At 36.3% G+C, this 19,144-nt stretch overlaps 1 pseudogene and 7 gene segments (V, D, J or C); all 8 read right to left on the minus strand.

The window, feature by feature from the left end:
- Window positions 1-476: 476 nt before the first annotated feature.
- Window positions 477-1,319, minus strand: LOC131530239 (T cell receptor alpha variable 17-like). The segment is given in 2 exon segments: window positions 477-1,153; window positions 1,269-1,319. Coding segments are annotated over 2 exon segments (423 nt in total).
- A 2,534-nt stretch (window positions 1,320-3,853) lies between these two features.
- LOC131530311 (immunoglobulin heavy variable 3-30-3-like) lies at window positions 3,854-4,507 on the minus strand. The segment is given in 2 exon segments: window positions 3,854-4,225; window positions 4,348-4,507. Coding segments are annotated over 2 exon segments (399 nt in total).
- A 348-nt stretch (window positions 4,508-4,855) lies between these two features.
- LOC131528239 (T cell receptor alpha variable 25-like) lies at window positions 4,856-5,369 on the minus strand (annotated as a pseudogene).
- Window positions 5,370-7,857: 2,488 nt separating this feature from the next.
- LOC131530231 (T-cell receptor alpha chain V region CTL-F3-like) lies at window positions 7,858-8,869 on the minus strand. The segment is given in 2 exon segments: window positions 7,858-8,440; window positions 8,588-8,869. Coding segments are annotated over 2 exon segments (426 nt in total).
- A 295-nt stretch (window positions 8,870-9,164) lies between these two features.
- On the minus strand, window positions 9,165-9,883 carry LOC131528240 (T cell receptor alpha variable 17-like). The segment is given in 2 exon segments: window positions 9,165-9,514; window positions 9,605-9,883. Coding segments are annotated over 2 exon segments (390 nt in total).
- On the minus strand, window positions 9,753-12,200 carry LOC131528248 (T cell receptor alpha variable 17-like). The segment is given in 4 exon segments: window positions 9,753-9,776; window positions 10,267-10,449; window positions 11,305-11,636; window positions 11,727-12,200. Coding segments are annotated over 4 exon segments (579 nt in total).
- Window positions 12,201-13,412: 1,212 nt separating this feature from the next.
- LOC131528254 (T cell receptor alpha variable 25-like) lies at window positions 13,413-13,938 on the minus strand. The segment is given in 2 exon segments: window positions 13,413-13,762; window positions 13,899-13,938. Coding segments are annotated over 2 exon segments (390 nt in total).
- A 2,861-nt stretch (window positions 13,939-16,799) lies between these two features.
- Window positions 16,800-17,497, minus strand: LOC131530381 (T cell receptor alpha variable 25-like). The segment is given in 2 exon segments: window positions 16,800-17,321; window positions 17,458-17,497. Coding segments are annotated over 2 exon segments (390 nt in total).
- Between the last annotated feature and the right edge of the window lie 1,647 nt (window positions 17,498-19,144).

Consider the following 19,144-nt stretch of genomic DNA (forward strand, 5'->3'; position numbering starts at 1 on the left):
TTGATCCAGATTTTTGTTGGTACCAGAACAAACTGTCTATTGAGCCTTCATATAAGCATGACAGTGTAATGTTTGTATCCTCCATTAACACTGTGTTGTTTTTGTCTGGTCTGATTCCATACCCAGTAGTTTCGCCTGTAAAGATATACATTTAGCACATAATACTTAGTAATACTTGGTAAAAAACAGGAAGTAGTTTTCTTTTTACCCTAAAACAACAACCAATTAAAGCTAATTTCTTACCAAAGTGACTGAAAAGTATGAACAGACAGAGCAACATCATCGCTTTTGTGAAGATTTCTTCTGTCTTCGGAGGCATTGTGTCGTTCTTTTGTTTGGAGTGACTTTCTCCTCAGCTAGCTCCACCCACTTGTTCTCATATATTACTTTCATAGCTTTACACATACTTCAGAGGTTCTCCATGTTCTTCCTTTATGCAAAGTTTAGTACAAAGCTTCTGCATTTAATATTCTGGATACGGTGTATCAAGTATGTCATTTGGTATGCTGGGAATTGGAATGCAGCATAGTCACTTCTCAGTGAAGTTTGCATCTGCTGAGAATACAGCATTTTTATTTAAACAGGGTTTGGAACACTCTGAAACTTTGTAATCTTTCTGTTATGGATTTTAACTATGTACAACACCTTTAGAGCTGGTAAGCTGGCTTTATTATATTAATTTTGATTAAAATAATCTAGTTTAAGTACTTTGAGTGGTTTAAGTTTTATTACTTTATATTGTTTACAAATTCGTTCTAATGGTTACATAATTAGTTTTTAAAATACGGATCTTGTTTTTCATCTTGAATTTCATTTCTCACTCTGTTTTTGTACAGTGCAGTTGTGTTTCCTGTCACTGTGGGCTCCAGGGCACAGTAGTACATAGCAGAGTCTTTCACTTCTGTAGAAGAGATTGTCAAAGTCATACTTTTGGCTGCTTTATCAGCTGCAGCGGTCAGACGGAGAGCGGGCTCTGATTGAGACTTGGTTTCAAAGAACATAATGAGGTGCTCAGGTTTGGATCCGGGATACTGACGGTACCACTGTAAATTGCGAACAGTGCCAGTGTAGCTGCAGATCAGTGTAACATCATTTCCTTCCAAAACCTGCTTCTCTGTCAAGACAGGTTTTATGACATCTTCACCAGCATTCTCTGTTTACAACAAACAATGTTTTAATTAATCATTCCTAATGGACTAATTCAGATTGTCAACAGTATAAAAAAGAGAAAAACAGTGTTTCCACAGTAATTGTTATGAATCACTCACCTTTTAGGAGAGAAAATATAATGAATGTGAAGAGCAACATCTGCACTAATGATAGACAATGACTAAACTGAGATGGAACCCTTTGAGCTCTTCTACTGAAGTTGACAAAACATTGAGCTCCTCCCACACAGTGCCTACTTGCTCATCTCACCATACAAGTATGGTTAATATATGAACAAACTGTAGTCTACAAGCTAAAATGGCATTTTGTCACTCTGATTTATGATATACAAAAATTGCATTGGCACTGTAACAGATGTCAAATGATTCAAGCATGAAGTTGCTTTTCATATCTGTAAAAGGTAGTCTTGATATTTAAGGAAATCAGGACACTCTACCACTTGTACATGCATTTAAAATTAATTCCAACATTTTGCAGTTGAGTGTCCAGTTTAGAATGTAGTTCTAAACTATGCATTGTGCATCATCATCTTCTGTAAAATACTTCTCATTCAGTTTTTGTACAGTGCAGTTGTGTTTCCTGTCACTGTGGGCTGCAGGGCACAGTAGTACATGGCAGAGTCTTTCACTTCTGTAGAAGAGATGGTCAAAGTCATACTTTTGGCTGCTTTATTAGCTGTTGCGTTCAGACGGAGAGCGGGCTCTGATTGAGACTTGGTTTCAAAGAACATAATGAGGTGCTCAGGTTTGGATCCGGGATACTGACGGTACCACTGTAAATTGTTGACACTGACAGTGTAGCTGCAGATCAGTGTAACATCGTTTCCTTCCAAAACATGCTTCTGTGTGAAGGCAGGTTTTATGACATCTTCACCAGCATTCTCTGTTTAAAACAATGTTTTAATTAATCATTTCTAATGGAATAATTTAGACAATCAACGGTATAAAAAGCAGAAAAAAAAGCATTTCCACAATATTTGTTATGAATCACTCACCTTTTAGGAGAGAAAATATAATAAATACGAGGAGCAACATCTACACTAATGAAAGACAATAACTTGGAGAATCAAGACTTCCAGTTCTCTCTCTGAGTATGACTGACTCAGTGTATGTCTGCTCTGTGTTTAAACAACTGAACTGAGACTGAACTAGGATGGTTCCTGGAGCTCCACCTTCTGGAGAATGCATGCGAAATCACCTTTTGCTACAAAATCTTGTAGTTTAAGCGATGTGTCATGAACAACAAATAAAAGCTTAGTGAAAACCTTTGGCCTAGTAAATTTTATAGTAAGAAGAATGAAATTATTAATTGAGCAAATGTTTGAAATATTTGTGCTGGGCGGTATGACCAAAAATGTATATCACGGTATTTTTCAAAATTATACCGGTTTCACGGTATATGGCGGTATTTATTTTTTTCATGCATGACCGAGTGTTAACCACATTTTCTACTGATTGAGAGAGGAAAAACTGCAGTAGATTGACTTAGAAGGCCATATTTTACTGTCATGATGAGCGAATATTGTAGAAAAATTCCACACTAATAGTGACTAAACACGACCCATTAATACGTTAACCAGGAGTCACTCTCATTTATAATCGTGACATCGTCTGATAAAATCAACATGCATCTAACGTTACACTAAAGAGCAGCTATGCGGTGGTTTTGGCTATGTTTCTTTTTTGTCTCATGCAGTGCACTGCCTGCTTCTGAGTAACAAACTGAAAAAAAAAACAATAAACTAAAAAGTGCATAATATTAACAGACGAACTATGCTCATATTTATAATTCCAAACAGTCAGTTAGCGGCAGGTGCTTGGAAACACTGTTTTGTACTCATTTACTGACGAGTCTGCTGCATTATGGCCAGCTGAATGCGGTGCTTCTCTGCCGCTCACTGCACAGAACAGACGCAGAAAGCATACCATAGCTAAGGTTTATCCAAAAAAGTCGCTAGGTTTATCAGTTTCTATATTCTATAGAAAAAAGCTGCTAAAAGGGTCTGAAAGTTGCTACCCAGACAGCAAGCAGTGTCGGCCCAGATCCAGCCCACATCTGGCCCGCATGGATTTCACACGGGCCAGATGTGGGGTGGATCTGGGCCAAAACTATGTTGCTGTCTGGGTAAATATAGTGCTAAAGTCGCGCTCGTGTGTGTGAGATGCGGGAGCTGATGGCAGTGTGCGGTGGATATTGTGGATGAGTTCTTCTGTGTCATCACGTTCTACTAGTTCTACAGCATCAGAACTTTCATGCTTAGTAACACATACAGCTGTGTCCTCGCCACAATGCAATAGTGAAAAGAGACCCCTCTCAAACAGTGTCGCGTTCCGAACATTATTTAAATGACACCGGTATTATGGTATTTTAAAAATTCATATCATAAGAAAAATAAACACCGGTATTCGGTATGTATGAACCGGTATATGCACTAGTATATGGTACCCTAACGTTTACTAAAATGGTACAGTAGTTCTCAGAGAAAGACAACATTATAGGCCTACAGCAAAGAGACGCTGCATGTGAGGTAGCCTACAAACACGACTATACAATATAGTACCAATAATTAACAAGTAAATGGTGCAGAACATTTGCTAAATGGTAGTTCTCAGAGAAAGAAAACATTTATACAGCAAAAGAAAGGAAAAATGGGAAAAGACACTGCACGTGAGGAGGCTCCTCCCTTATACAAATATGACTTAAATAAGAAACAAGTTTTTGTACAGTGTAGTTTGTTTTCCTGTCACTGTGGGCTGCAGAGCACAGTAATACAGAGCAGAGTCTGATACAGCAGCAGAGGAGATCTCCAGATCCACACTTTTGTTATCATGGAGTCTGATGGACATATGCGAGAGAAATTGATCAGCAGCTTTGTTGACATACTTAGAAGACTCATCAATCAGCAGCAGAAACTCTGGTTTTGATCCAGGCTTCTGTCGATACCAGTGGAGACTGTTAACAAATCCATCATATGAACAGGACAGAGCAGTGCTGCTTCCTTCAGTTAAAACTGCAGATGGCTGGTTTGGTCTGATGATATTCCCATTAGATTCACCTGCAAAGATGATAAATAATCAAGCAATGTAATGGATTATGTTTAGAATTAATTTAAAAATGGGCATGTCTTTGATTCATACATAAATATGGTGCAAAATGTGTATGACTAGCAATACTTACAGTAACTGAGGATAAAAACTAAAACAGAAGAGATGAGTAACATGTTTCTGTAGTTTGAGTTCAGACTCCTCAATGAAGGTAAGTCAGTGTTTCTCAATGATTTCTTCTGCTGAAGCTGACAAAACCTTGAGCTCCTCCCACACAAACCTACTTTTTCATCTTACCCTACAAATACTCACTGAATACATTTTAGTTTACCCTCTAATTAAAATGAAGATTTTACAAACATTGCAGTGGCACTGTATAGATATTATTATGTTGCTTTTCATATCTGCTCTGTAAAAAACTTAAAAGTTTAAGGCAACCAGCTTCAGCAGATTTTTGAGTTTTCTTAACTTTTGTTGTATAAACTGAATACAACAAGTTGAGAAAACTCAAAATCTGCTGAAGCTGGTTGCCTTAAACATTTAAGTTTTCTCAACTTTTTTACAGTGTGTATTAAGTAGTCTGATAATATTAATGGTGAGGACACTACCAGCTCTCTTAATTAATTTTCTTTCATTTTTCCTTATTGTACATGTTGGTAATGTTTAGTAATTGCAGTGTGTCCTGATTGTCTGTTTTTGTACAGTGCAGTTGTGTTTCCTGTCACTGTGGGCTGCAGGGCACAGTAGTACAGAGCAGAATCATCCATTTGTGTAGAAGATATGCTGAGATTCATAAGTTTGATTGGCTGCTTTATCAGCTGCAGCGGTCAGACGGAGAGCAGGCTCTGATTTGAGGATGGTCTCAATGAACATAATGAGGTGCTCAGGTTTGGATCCGGGATGCTGACGGTACCACTGCAGACTGCGAACATTGCCACTGTAGTTGCAGGAAAGTGTAACATCTCTTCCTGACAAAACATGCTTCTCTGTCAAGACAGGTTTTATGACATCTTCACCAGCATTCTCTGTTTAAAACAAACAATGTTTTAATTAATCATTTATAATGGACTAATTCAGATTTGTTAACAGTATAAAAAGCTTGTTGAATCACTCACCTTTTAGGAGAGAAAATATAATAAATACGAGGGACAACATCTACACTAATGAAAGACAATAATTTTGATAGTCAAGACTTCCAGTTCTCTCTCTGAGTATGACTGACTCAGTGTATGTCTGCTCTGTTTTAACTGAACTGAGACTGAACTAGGATGGTTCCTGGAGCTCCACCTTCTGGAGAATGCATGTGAGATCACTTTTTCCTATAATATCTCATAATTCATCATGTACTGTACTGTAATGTAAAAAAAAAGACCTAGTAAATTATACAGTAACTTGTACAAGAAGATTGAAATGATGAATTAAAGAAGTATTTAATAAGGTACAGTAATAAAGACTGTCACTGTCCAGAGAGATTAAATTTATAGTACAATTTATGTTTACTGTGCAAAAAAAAAAAAAAAGTAAAAAAAAAGTTGTGGCCTTAAATGACCAATAAATAACAAGTAAAAGCCCCAAAACATTTGCTAAAATGGCAGGCTACAGTAGTTCTCAGAGAAAGACCACCTTGTAAAGAAAGGAAGGAGGAAAAATAATGAGACACTGCATGAGGGGAGGCTTAAATATATGATTATTATACAATATGCAAGAAACAATATGGTTTTTGTACAGTGTAGTTTGTTTTCCTGTCACTGTGGGCTGCAGAGCACAGTAATACACTGCAGAGTCTGATACAGCAGCAGAGGAGATCTCCAGATCCACACTTTTATTATCATGGAGTCTGATGGACATATGTGGATGAGGTTGGTCAGCTTTGGTGACATACTTGGAAGACTCATCAATCAGCAGCAGAAACTCTGGTTTTGATCCAGGCTTCTGTCGATACCAGTGGAGACTGTCAGCTGATCCATCATATGAACAGGACAGAGCGGTGCTGCTTCCTTCAGTTAAAACTACAGATGGCTGGTTTGGTCTGATGACATTCCCATTAGATTCACCTGCAAAGATGATAAATAATCAAGCAATGTAATAGATTATGTTTAGAATGAATTTAAAAATGGGCATGTCTTTGATTCATACATAAATATGGTGCAAAATGTGTATGACTAGCAATACTTACAGTAACTGAGGATAAAAACTAAAACAGAAGAGATGAGTAACATGTTTCTGTAGTTTGAGTTCAGACTCCTCAATGAAGGTAAGTCAGTGTTTCTCAGTGATTTCTTCTGCTGAAGCTGACAAAACCTTGAGCTCCTCCCACACAAAATACTTTTTCATCTTACCCTACAAATACTCACCGAATACATTTTAGTTTACTCTATAATTGAAATGAAGATTTTTAAATACGGTGTGGCTGTTGTTTAATCATCTATATAATGATTTCACAAAAAACTAAATGTTTATTTTGGACAATAAGCTATGTGGAAAATGTAGTGTTAAAGTACTGTAACCACAAGTTTGAAAGATCTTTACACTGGTTGATGTAAGTTACCAGCTCTCTTAATTAATTTTCTTTCATTTTTCCTTATTGTACATGTTGGTAATGTTTGGTAATTGCAGTGTGTCCTGATTGTCTGTTTTTGTACAGTGCAGTTGTGTTTCCTGTCACTGTGGGCTGCAGGGCACAGTAGTACAGAGCAGAATCATCCATTTGTGTAGAAGATATGCTGAGATTCATAAGTTTGATTCCTTTATTGGCCACAGCGTACAGACGAAGCTTGGGCTCTGAATGACTGCTGCTCTCAGTGTGAAAACTATATTTTCAGGTTTGGATCCGGGATGCTGACGGTACCACTGCAGACTGCGAACATTGCCACTGTAGTTGCAGGAAAGTGTAACATCTCTTCCTGACAAAACATGCTGCTTTGAGGAGAATGATGTTATTACTTCAGCATCAGCATTATCTGATTAAAAATCAATCAATCAGTTAAAAACATTTAAATTCATGGACTAATTAAGACTATATAAATAGTTGGTTTATTAAGACATTAATGCAGTCAAAATCAATAATCTGGAAATTATTCTCATGCATTCCTCACCCTTACAAAGCGAAAATATCATGAGGACCAGGAGCAACATCATCAATGAGACAAAAGTTCTGTAGAGTCAAGACTTACAGTTTCCTCCTAACTGACTCAGTTTGCATGTGCTCTGTTTTGAAATAAGTTGAATGTGAGCTCCACCTTCTGGCAAAAGCCATGCTTAACTGAGGCTCTCTGATGTAAATCTGATTGAATAATAATTTTAAAAAGTGTGTGGTAACCACTGGTTAAGTATGTCATTCTTTTTTGGATGTAACCGAAACAACCAAAAGTTACTGTACAGCAACATGATATCTATCTGCACCTAGAGTACTGAATCCCTTTGAAAGTTACTAAAGTACAGTAGTCTTAAATGTGAATCTAAAATAATTCTGTGGGTAATAAAGGCTCTGGAAATCTCTTGTATATAGAAACCCAATAACCTTTCTGTGTTAAGATAAAATATTTTAAATACATCTATACTGTAGTTATTTATTTGAACATTCTAGTAATTTATCAGAGAGAAATGTGTCAAGCTTTCTTTCAAAGAACAGATTGCATTTCTTTTTTCTTGGATGTTGATTGGTGGTTTTGGTATTTTGTAGTCCAGTTTTGTATTGATTATGATTATAGTCCTAAATGAAGTTTTTCAAATTTATTTATTTTTTATTATCCTTTAGGGACGTCCTTGCTAAATAGAGCAAAATAAAATACCATTTGATAATGTACATTTAAATGCCATATGAAAGATGGAATATCACAGAGATCATGGTAGAGAAATGTGACTGTGCAACAGGCAAATAACAAGAAGGTTTTTGTACAGTGTAGTTTGTTTTCCTGTCACTGTGGGCCTCAGAGCACAGTAATACACTGCAGAGTCTGATACAGCAGCAGAGGAGATCTCCAGATCCACACTTTTGTTATCATGGAGTGTGATGGACATATGTGGGTGAGGTGGAGAAGCTGGGACTACAGTTTTAGTAGACTTCACAATCAGCAGCAGAAACTCTGGTTTTGATCCAGGCTTCTGTCGATACCAGTAGAGACTGTAAGCTGATCCATCATATGAACAGGACAGAGCGGTGCTGCTTCCTTCAGTTAAAACTACAGATGGCTGGTTTGGTCTGATGACATTCCCATTAGATTCACCTGCAAAGATGATAAATAATCAAGGACTGTAATTATTACAGTTAGAGTAAAAAAATGCATGTTTTTGATTTATTTATTTTTTAGTGATGTTCTGGAAAATGGTGCAAAATATGTGTGAAAACACAATGTATGACTAACAGTACTTACAGTAACTGAGGATAAAAATGAAAACGGATGAGATGAGTAACATGTTTCTGTAGTTTGAGTTCAGACTTCTATCAGGATCTGTATGAAGGAAAGTGTTGTCTTCTTGATTTCTTCCACTGAAGTTGACAAAACCTTGAGCTCCTCCCACACAAACATACACTCATTTTAACCTACAAGTATGGACAGTATATAAATAAGCTGATATTTTACAAACATTGCAGTGGCACTGTATAGATATTATTATGTTGCTTTTCATATCTGCTCTGTAAAAAAACTTAAAAGTTTAAGGCAACCAGCTTCAGCAGATTTTTTGAGTTTTCTTAACTTTTTGTTGTATAAACTGAATACAAGTTGAGAAAACTCAAAAATCTGCTGAAGCTGGTTGCCTTAAACATTTAAGTTTTCTCAACTTTTTTTTTTACAGTGTGTATTAAGCAGTCTGATAATATTAATGGTGAGGACACTACCAATTGTACTCTACATGTGTTTGAAAACTATTTCAAAAGGTTGCAACTGGTCCAGTTTATAAAGAGTGTAGTTTTAAAATCCGCATTGTGCATCATCATCATCTACTGTCTTAAATATCCTTTCTCACTCTGTTTTTGTACAGTGCAGTTGTGTTTCCTGTCACTGTGGGCTGCAGGGCACAATAGTACACGGCAGAGTCTTTCACTTCTGTAGAAGAGATGGTCAGATTCATACTTTTGGCTGCTTTATCAGCTGCAGCGGTCAGACGGAGAGCAGGCTCTGATTTGAGGATGGTCTCAATGAACATAATGAGGTGCTCAGGTTTGGATCCGGGATACTGACGATACCATTGTAAACTCTGAACAGTGACAGTGTAGCTGCAGATCAGTGTAACATCTTTTCCTTCCAAAACATGCTTCTCTGTCAAGACAGGTTTTATGACATCTTCACCAGCATTCTCTGTTTAAAACAAACAATGTTTTAATTAATCATTTATAATGGACTAATTCAGATTTGTTAACAGTATAAAAAGCTTGTTGAATCACTCACCTTTTAGGAGAGAAAATATAATAAATACGAGGGACAACATCTACACTAATGAAAGACAATAACTTTGATAGTCAAGACTTCCAGTTCTCTCTCTGAGTATGACTGACTCAGTGTATGTCTGCTCTGTTTTAACTGAACTGAGACTGAACTAGGATGGTTCCTGGAGCTCCACCTTCTGGAGAATGCATGTGAGATCACTTTTTCCTATAATATCTCATAATTCATCGTGTACTGTACTGTATGCACTGTACTGTAATGTAAAAAAAAAGAGCTTACAGAATTTTTGACCTAGTAAATTATACAGTAACTTGTACAAGAAGATTGAAATGATGAATTAAAGAAGTATTTAATAAGGTACAGTAATAAAGACTGTCACTGTCCAGAGAGATTAAATTTATAGTACAATTTATGTTTACTGTGCAAAAAAAAAAAAGTAAAAAAAAAGTTGTGGCCTTAAATGACCAATAAATAACAAGTAAAAGGTGCAAAACATTTGCTAAAATGGCAGGCTACAGTAGTTCTCAGAGAAAGACCACCTTGTAAAGAAAGGAAGGAGGAAAAATAATGAGACACTGCATGAGGGGAGGCTTAAATATATGATTATTATACAATATGCAAGAAACAATATGGTTTTTGTACAGTGTAGTTTGTTTTCCTGTCACTGTGGGCTGCAGGGCACAGTAATACACTGCAGAGTCTGATACAGCAGCAGAGGAGATCTCCAGATCCACACTTTTATTATCATGGAGTCTGATGGACATATGTGGATGAGGTTGGTCAGCTTTGTTGACATACTTAGAAGACTCAACAATCAGCAGCAGAAACTCTGGTTTTGATCCAGGCTTCTGTCGATACCAGTGGAGACTGTAAGGTGATCCATCATATGAACAGGACAGAGCGGTGCTGCTTCCTTCAGTTAAAACTACAGATGGCTGGTTTGGTCTGATGACATTCCCATTAGATTCACCTGCAAAGATGATAAATAATCAAGGACTGTAATTATTACATTTAGAGTAAAAAAATGCATGTTTTTGATTTATTTATTTTTTAGTGATGTTCTGGAAAATGGTGCAAAATATGTGTGAAAACACAATGTATGACTAACAGTACTTACAGTAACTGAGGATAAAAATTAAAACGGATGAGATGAGTAACATGTTTCTGTAGTTTGAGTTCAGACTTCTATCAGGATCTGTATGAAGGAAAGTGTTGTCTTCTTGATTTCTTCCACTGAAGTTGACAAAACCTTGAGCTCCTCCCACACATACATACACTCATTTTAACCTACAAGTATGGACAGTATATAAATAAGCTGATATTTTACAAACATTGCAGTGGCACTGTATAGATATTATGTTGCTTTTCATATCTGCTCTGTAAAAAAACTTAAAAGTTTAAGGCAACCAGCTTCAGCAGATTTTTGAGTTTTCTTAACTTTTTGTTGTATAAACTGAATACAACAAGTTGAGAAAACTCAAAAATCTGCTGAAGCTGGTTGCCTTATTTAAGTTTTCTCAACTTTTTTAGGATGTGTATTAAGTAGTCTGATAATATTAATGGTGAGGACACTACCAATTGCACTCTACATGTGTTTGAAAACTATTTCAAAAGGTTGCAACTGGTCCAGTTTATAAAGAGTGTAGTTTTAAAATCTGCATTGTGCATCATCATCATCTACTGTCTTAAATATACTTTCTCACTCTGTTTTTGTACAGTGCAGTTGTGTTTCCTGTCACTGTGGGCTGCAGGGCACAATAGTACACGGCAGAGTCTTTCACTTCTGTAGAAGAGATGGTCAGATTCATACTTTTGGCTGCTTTATCAGCTGCAGCGGTCAGACGGAGAGCGGGCTCTGATTTGAGGATGGTCTCAAAGAACATAATGAGGTGCTCAGGTTTGGATCCGGGATACTGACGATACCATTGTAAACTCTGAACAGTGACAGTGTAGCTGCAGATCAGTGTAACATCTTTTCCTTCCAAAACCTGCTTCTCTGTCAAGACAGGTTTTATGACATCTTCACCAGCATTCTCTGTTTAAAACAAACAATGTTTTAATTAATCATTCCTAATGGACTAATTCAGATTTGTTAACAGTATAAAAAGCTTGTTGAATCACTCACCTTTTAGGAGAGAAAATATAATAAATACGAGGGACAACATCTACACTAATGAAAGACAATAACTTTGAGAGTCAAGACTTCCAGTTCTCTCTCTGAGTATGACTGACTCAGTGTATGTCTGCTCTGTTTTTAAACAACTGAACTGAGACTGAACTAGGATGGTTCCTGGAGCTCCACCTTCTGGAGAATGCATGTGAGATCACTTTTTCCTATAATATCTCATAATTCATCATGTACTGTACTGTATGCACTGTACTGTAATGTAAAAAAAAAAACTTACAGAATTTTTGACCTAGTAAATTATACAGTAACTTGTACAAGAAGATTGAAATGATGAATTAAAGAAGTATGTAATAAGGTACAGTAATAAAGACTGTCACTGTCCAGAGAGATTACATTTTTAGTACAATTTATGTTTACTGTGCAAAAAAAATAAAAAAGTAAAAAAAAAGTTGTGGCCTTAAATGACCAATAAATAACAAGTAAAAGGCCCAAAACATTTGCTAAAATGGCAGGCTACAGTAGTTCTCAGAGAAAGACCACCTTGTAAAGAAAGGAAGGAGGAAAAATAATGAGACACTGCATGAGGGGAGGCTTAAATATATGATTATTATACAATATGCAAGAAACAATATGGTTTTTGTACAGTGTAGTTTGTTTTCCTGTCACTGTGGGCTGCAGGGCACAGTAATACACTGCAGAGTCTGATACAGCAGCAGAGGAGATCTCCAGATCCACACTTTTATTATCATGGAGTCTGATGGACATATGTGGATGAGGTTGGTCAGCTTTGGTGACATACTTAGAAGACTCAACAATCAGCAGCAGAAACTCTGGTTTTGATCCAAGCTTCTGTCGATACCAGTGGAGACTGTCAGCTGATCCATCATATGAACAGGACAGAGCGGTGCTGCTTCCTTCAGTTAAAACTACAGATGGCTGGTTTGGTCTGATGACATTCCCATTAGATTCACCTGCAAAGATGATAAATAATCAAGGACTGTAATTATTACATTTAGAGTAAAAAAAAAAGCATGTTTTTATTTATTTATTTTTAGTGATGTTCTGGAAAATGGTGCAAAATATGTGTGAAAACACAATGTATGACTAACAGTACTTACAGTAACTGAGGATAAAAACTAAAACAGAAGAGATGAGTAACATGTTTCTGTAGTTTGAGTTCAGACTTCTATCAGGATCTGTATGAAGGAAAGTGTTGTCTTCTTGATTTCTTCCACTGAAGTTGACAAAACCTTGAGCTCCTCCCACACATACATACACTCATTTTAACCTACAAGTATGGACAGTATATAAATAAGCTGATATTTTACAAACATTGCAGTGGCACTGTACAGATATTATGTTGCTTTTCATATCTGCTCTGTAAAAAACTTAAAAGTTTAAGGCAACCAGCTTCAGCAGATTTTTGAGTTTTCTTAACTTTTGTTGTATAAACTGAATACAACAAGTTGAGAAAACTCAAAAATCTGCTGAAGCTGGTTGCCTTATTTAAGTTTTCTCAACTTTTTTAGGATGTGTATTAAGTAGTCTGATAATATTAATGGTGAGGACACTACCAATTGCACTCTACATGTGTTTGAAAACTATTTCAAAAGGTTGCAACTGGTCCAGTTTATAAAAGTGTAGTTTTAAAATCTGCATTGTGCATCATCATCATCTACTGTCTTAAATATACTTTCTCACTCTGTTTTTGTACAGTGCAGTTGTGTTTCCTGTCACTGTGGGCTGCAGGGCACAATAGTACACGGCAGAGTCTTTCACTTCTGTAGAAGAGATGGTCAGATTCATACTTTTGGCTGCTTTATCAGCTGCAGCGGTCAGACGGAGAGCGGGCTCTGATTTGAGGATGGTCTCAAAGAACATAATGAGGTGCTCAGGTTTGGATCCGGGATGCTGACGGTACCACTGCAGACTGCGAACATTGCCACTGTAGTTGCAGGAAAGTGTAACATCTCTTCCTGACAAAACATGCTGCTTTGAGGAGAATGATGTTATTACTTCAGCATCAGCATTATCTGATTAAAAAATCAATCAATCAGTTAAAAACATTTAAATTCATGGACTAATTAAGACTATATAAATAGTTGGTTTATTAAGACATTAATGCAGTCAAAATCAATAATCTGGAAATTATTCTCATGCATTCCTCACCCTTACAAAGCGAAAATATCATGAGGACCAGGAGCAACATCATCAATGAGACAAAAGTTCTGTAGAGTCAAGACTTACAGTTTCCTCCTAACTGACTCAGTTTGCATGTGCTCTGTTTTGAAATAAGTTGAATGTGAGCTCCACCTTCTGGCAAAAGCCATGCTTAACTGAGGCTCTCTGATGTAAATCTGATTGAATAATAATTTTAAAAGTGTGTGGTAACCACTGGTTAAGTATGTCATTATTTTTGGATGTAACTGAAACAACCAAAAGTTACTGTACAGCAACAAGATATCTATCTACTGTACTTTAGTAACTTTCAAAGGGATTCAGTACTCTAGGTGCAGTCTTAAATGTGAATCTAAAATAATTCTGTAGGTAATAAAGGCTCTGGAAATCTCTTGTATATAGAAACCCAATAACTTTTCTGTGGTAAGATAAAATATTTTAAATACATCTATACTGTAGTTATTTATTTGAACATTCTAGTAATTTATCAGAGAGAAATGTGTCAAGCTTTCTTTCAAAGAACAGATTGAATTTCTTTTTCTTGGATGTTGATTGGTGGTTTTGGTATTTTGTAGTCCATTTTGTATTGATTATGATTATAGTCCTAAATGAAGTTTTTAATTTTTATTATCCTTTAGGGACGTCCTTGCTAAATAGAGCAAAATAAAATGCCATTTGATAATGTACATTTAAATGCCATATGAAAGATGGAATATCACAGAGATCATGGTAGAGAAATGTGACTGTGCAACAGGCAAATAACAAGAAGGTTTTTGTACAGTGCAGTTGTGTTTCCTGTCACTGTGGGCTGCAGGGCACAGTAGTACAGAGCAGAATCATCCATTTGTGTAGAAGATATGCTGAGATTCATAAGTTTGATTCCTTTATTGGCCACAGCGTACAGACGAAGCTTGGGCTCTGGTTGACTGCTGCTCTCAGTGTGAAAAACTATATTTTCAGGTTTGGATCCGGGATACTGACGATACCATTGTAAACTCTGAACAGTGACAGTGTAGCTGCAGATCAGTGTAACATCTTTTCCTTCCAAAACCTGCTTCTCTGTCAAGACAGGTTTTATGACATCTTCACCAGCATTCTCTGTTTAAAACAAACAATGTTTTAATTAATCATTCTAATGGACTAATTCAGATTTGTTAACAGTATAAAAAGCTTGTTGAATCACTCACCTTTTAGGAGAGAAAATATAATAAATACGAGGGACAACATCTACACTAATGAAAGACAATAACTTTGAGAGTCAAGACTTCCAGTTCTCTCTCTGAGTATGACTGACTCAGTGTATGTCTGCTCTGTTTTTAAACAACTGAACTGAGACTGAACTAGGATGGTTCCTGGAGCTCCACCTTCTGGCAAAAGCCATGCTTAACTGAGGCTCTCTGATGTAAATCTGATTGAATAATAATTTTAAAAGTGTGTGGTAACCACTGGTTAAGTATGTCATTATTTTTGGATGTAACTGAAACAACCAAAAGTTACTGTACAGCAACAAGATATCTATCTACTGTACTTTAGTAACTTTCAAAGGATTCAGTACTCTAGGTGCAGTCTTAAATGTGAATCTAAAATTATTCTGTAGGTAATAAAGGCTCTGGAAATCTCTTGTATATAGAAACCCAATAACTTTTCTGTGGTAAGATAAAATATTTTAAATACATCTATACTGTAGTTATTTATTTGAACATTCTAGTAATTTATCAGAGAGAAATGTGTCAAGCTTTCTTTCAAAGAACAGATTGAATTTCTTTTTCTTGGATGTTGATTGGTGGTTTTGGTATTTTGTAGTCCATTTTGTATTGATTATGATTATAATCCTAAATGAAGTTTTTAATTTTTATTATCCTTTAGGGACGTCCTTGCTAAATAGAGCAAAATAAAATGCCATTTGATAATGTACATTTAAATGCCATATGAAAGATGGAATATCACAGAGATCATGGTAGAGAAATGTGACTGTGCAACAGGCAAATAACAAGAAGGTTTTTGTACAGTGCAGTTGTGTTTCCTGTCACTGTGGGCTGCAGGGCACAGTAGTACAGAGCAGAATCATCCATTTGTGTAGAAGATATGCTGAGATTCATAAGTTTGATTCCTTTATTGGCCACAGCGTACAGACGAAGCTTGGGCTCTGGTTGACTGCTGCTCTCAGTGTGAAAAACTATATTTTCAGGTTTGGATCCGGGATACTGACGATACCATTGTAAACTCTGAACAGTGACAGTGTAGCTGCAGATCAGTGTAACATCTCTTCCTGACAAAACATGCTGCTTTGAGGAGAATGATGTTATTACTTCAGCATCAGCATTATCTGATTAAAAAATCAATCAATCAGTTAAAAACATTTAAATTCATGGACTAATTAAGACTATATAAATAGTTGGTTTATTAAGACATTAATGCAGTCAAAATCAATAATCTGGAAATTATTCTCATGCATTCCTCACCCTTACAAAGCGAAAATATCATGAGGACCAGGAGCAACATCATCAATGAGACAAAAGTTCTGTAGAGTCAAGACTTCCAGTTCTCTCTCTGAGTATGACTGACTCAGTGTATGTCTGCTCTGTTTTTAAACAACTGAACTGAGACTGAACTAGGATGGTTCCTGGAGCTCCACCCACACATACATACACTCATTTTAACCTACAAGTATGGACAGTATATAAATAAGCTGATATTTTACAAACATTGCAGTGGCACTGTACAGATATTATGTTGCTTTTCATATCTGCTCTGTAAAAAAACTTAAAAGTTTAAGGCAACCAGCTTCAGCAGATTTTTTGAGTTTTCTTAACTTTTTGTTGTATAAACTGAATACAACAAGTTGAGAAAACTCAAAAATCTGCTGAAGCTGGTTGCCTTATTTAAGTTTTCTCAACTTTTTTTTTTACAGTGTGTATTAAGTAGTCTGATAATATTAATGGTGAGGACACTACCAATTGCACTCTACATGTGTTTGAAAACTATTTCAAAAGGTTGCAACTGGTCCAGTTTATAAAAAGTGTAGTTTTAAAATCTGCATTGTGCATCATCATCATCTACTGTCTTAAATATACTTTCTCACTCTGTTTTTGTACAGTGTAGTTGTGTTTCCTGTCACTGTAGGCTCCAGGGCACAATAGTACACGGCAGAGTCTTTCACTTCTGTAGAATAGATGGTCAGATTCATACTTTTGGCTGCTTTATCAGCTGCAGCGGTCAGACGGAGAGCGGGCTCTGATTTGAGGATGGTCTCAAAGAACATAATGAGGTGCTCAGGTTTGGATCCGGGATGCTGACGGTACCACTGCAGACTGCGAACATTGCCACTGTAGTTGCAGGAAAGTGTAACATCTCTTCCTGACAAAACATGCTGCTTTGAGGAGAATGATGTTATTACTTCAGCATCAGCATTATCTGATTAAAAAATCAATCAATCAGTTAAAAACATTTAAATTCATGGACTAATTAAGACTATATAAATAGTTGGTTTATTAAGACATTAATGCAGTCAAAATCAATAATCTGGAAATTATTCTCATGCATTCCTCACCCTTACAAAGCAAAAATATCATGAGGACCAGGAGCAACATCATCAATGAGACAAAAGTTCTGTAGAGTCAAGACTTCCAGTTCTCTCTCTGAGTATGACTGACTCAGTGTATGTCTGCTCTGTTTTTAAACAACTGAACTGAGACTGAACTAGGATGGTTCCTGGAGCTCCACCTTCTGGCAAAAGCCATGCTTAACTGAGGCTCTCTGATGTAAATCTGATTGAATAATAATTTTAAAAGTGTGTGGTAACCACTGGTTAAGTATGTCATTATTTTTGGATGTAACTGAAACAACCAAAAGTTACTGTACAGCAACAAGATATCTATCTACTGTACTTTAGTAACTTTCAAAGGGATTCAGTACTCTAGGTGCAGTCTTAAATGTGAATCTAAAATAATTCTGTAGGTAATAAAGGCTCTGGAAATCTCTTGTATATAGAAACCCAATAACTTTTCTGTGGTAAGATAAAATATTTTAAATACATCTATACTGTAGTTATTTATTTGAACATTCTAGTAATTTATCAGAGAGAAATGTGTCAAGCTTTCTTTCAAAGAACAGATTGCATTTCTTTTTCTTGGATGTTGATTGGTGGTTTTGGTATTTTGTAGTCCATTTTTGTATTGATTATGATTATAATCCTAAATGAAGTTTTAAAATTAATTAATTTTTTATTATCTTTTAGCGACGTCCTTGCTAAATAGAGCAAAATGAAATACCATTTGATAATGTACATTTTAATGCCATATGGAAGATGGAATATCACAGAGATCATGGTAGAGAAATGTGACTGTGCAACAGGCAAATAACAAGAAGGTTTTTGTACAGTGCAGTTGTGTTTCCTGTCACTGTGGGCTGCAGAGCACAGTAATACACTGCAGAGTCTGATACAGCAGCAGAGGAGATCTTCAGATCCACACTTTTATTATCATGGAGTGTGATGGACATATGTGGATGAGGTGGAGAAGCTGGGACTACAGTTTTAGTAGACTTCACAATCAGCAGCAGAAACTCTGGTTTTGATCCAGGCTTCTGTCGATACCAGTGGAGACTGTAAGCTGATCCATCATATGAACAGGACAGAGCGGTGCTGCTTCCTTCAGTTAAAACTACAGATGGCTGGTTTGGTCTGATGACATTCCCATTAGATTCACCTGCAAAGATGATAAATAGTCAAGCAATGTAATGGATTATGTTTAGAATGAATTTAAAAATGGGCATGTCTTTGATTCATACATAAATATGGTGCAAAATGTGTATGACTAGCAATACTTACAGTAACTGAGGATAAAAACTAAAACAGAAGAGATGAGTAACATGTTTCTGTAGTTTGAGTTCAGACTTCTATCAGGATCTGTATGAAGGAAAGTGTTGTCTTCTTGATTTCTTCCACTGAAGTTGACAAAACCTTGAGCTCCTCCCACACAAACATACACTCATTTTAACCTACAAGTATGGACAGTATATAAATAAGCTGATATTTTACAAACATTGCAGTGGCACTGTACAGATATTATGTTGCTTTTCATATCTGCTCTGTAAAAAACTTAAAAGTTTAAGGCAACCAGCTTCAGCAGATTTTTGAGTTTTCTTAACTTTTTGTTGTATAAACTGAATACAACAAGTTGAGAAAACTCAAAAATCTGCTGAAGCTGACAAAACCTTGAGCTCCTCCCACACATACA

Source organism: Onychostoma macrolepis, chromosome 02 (genome assembly GCF_012432095.1).
Source record: "Onychostoma macrolepis isolate SWU-2019 chromosome 02, ASM1243209v1, whole genome shotgun sequence".
Taxonomy (NCBI): domain Eukaryota; kingdom Metazoa; phylum Chordata; class Actinopteri; order Cypriniformes; family Cyprinidae; genus Onychostoma; species Onychostoma macrolepis.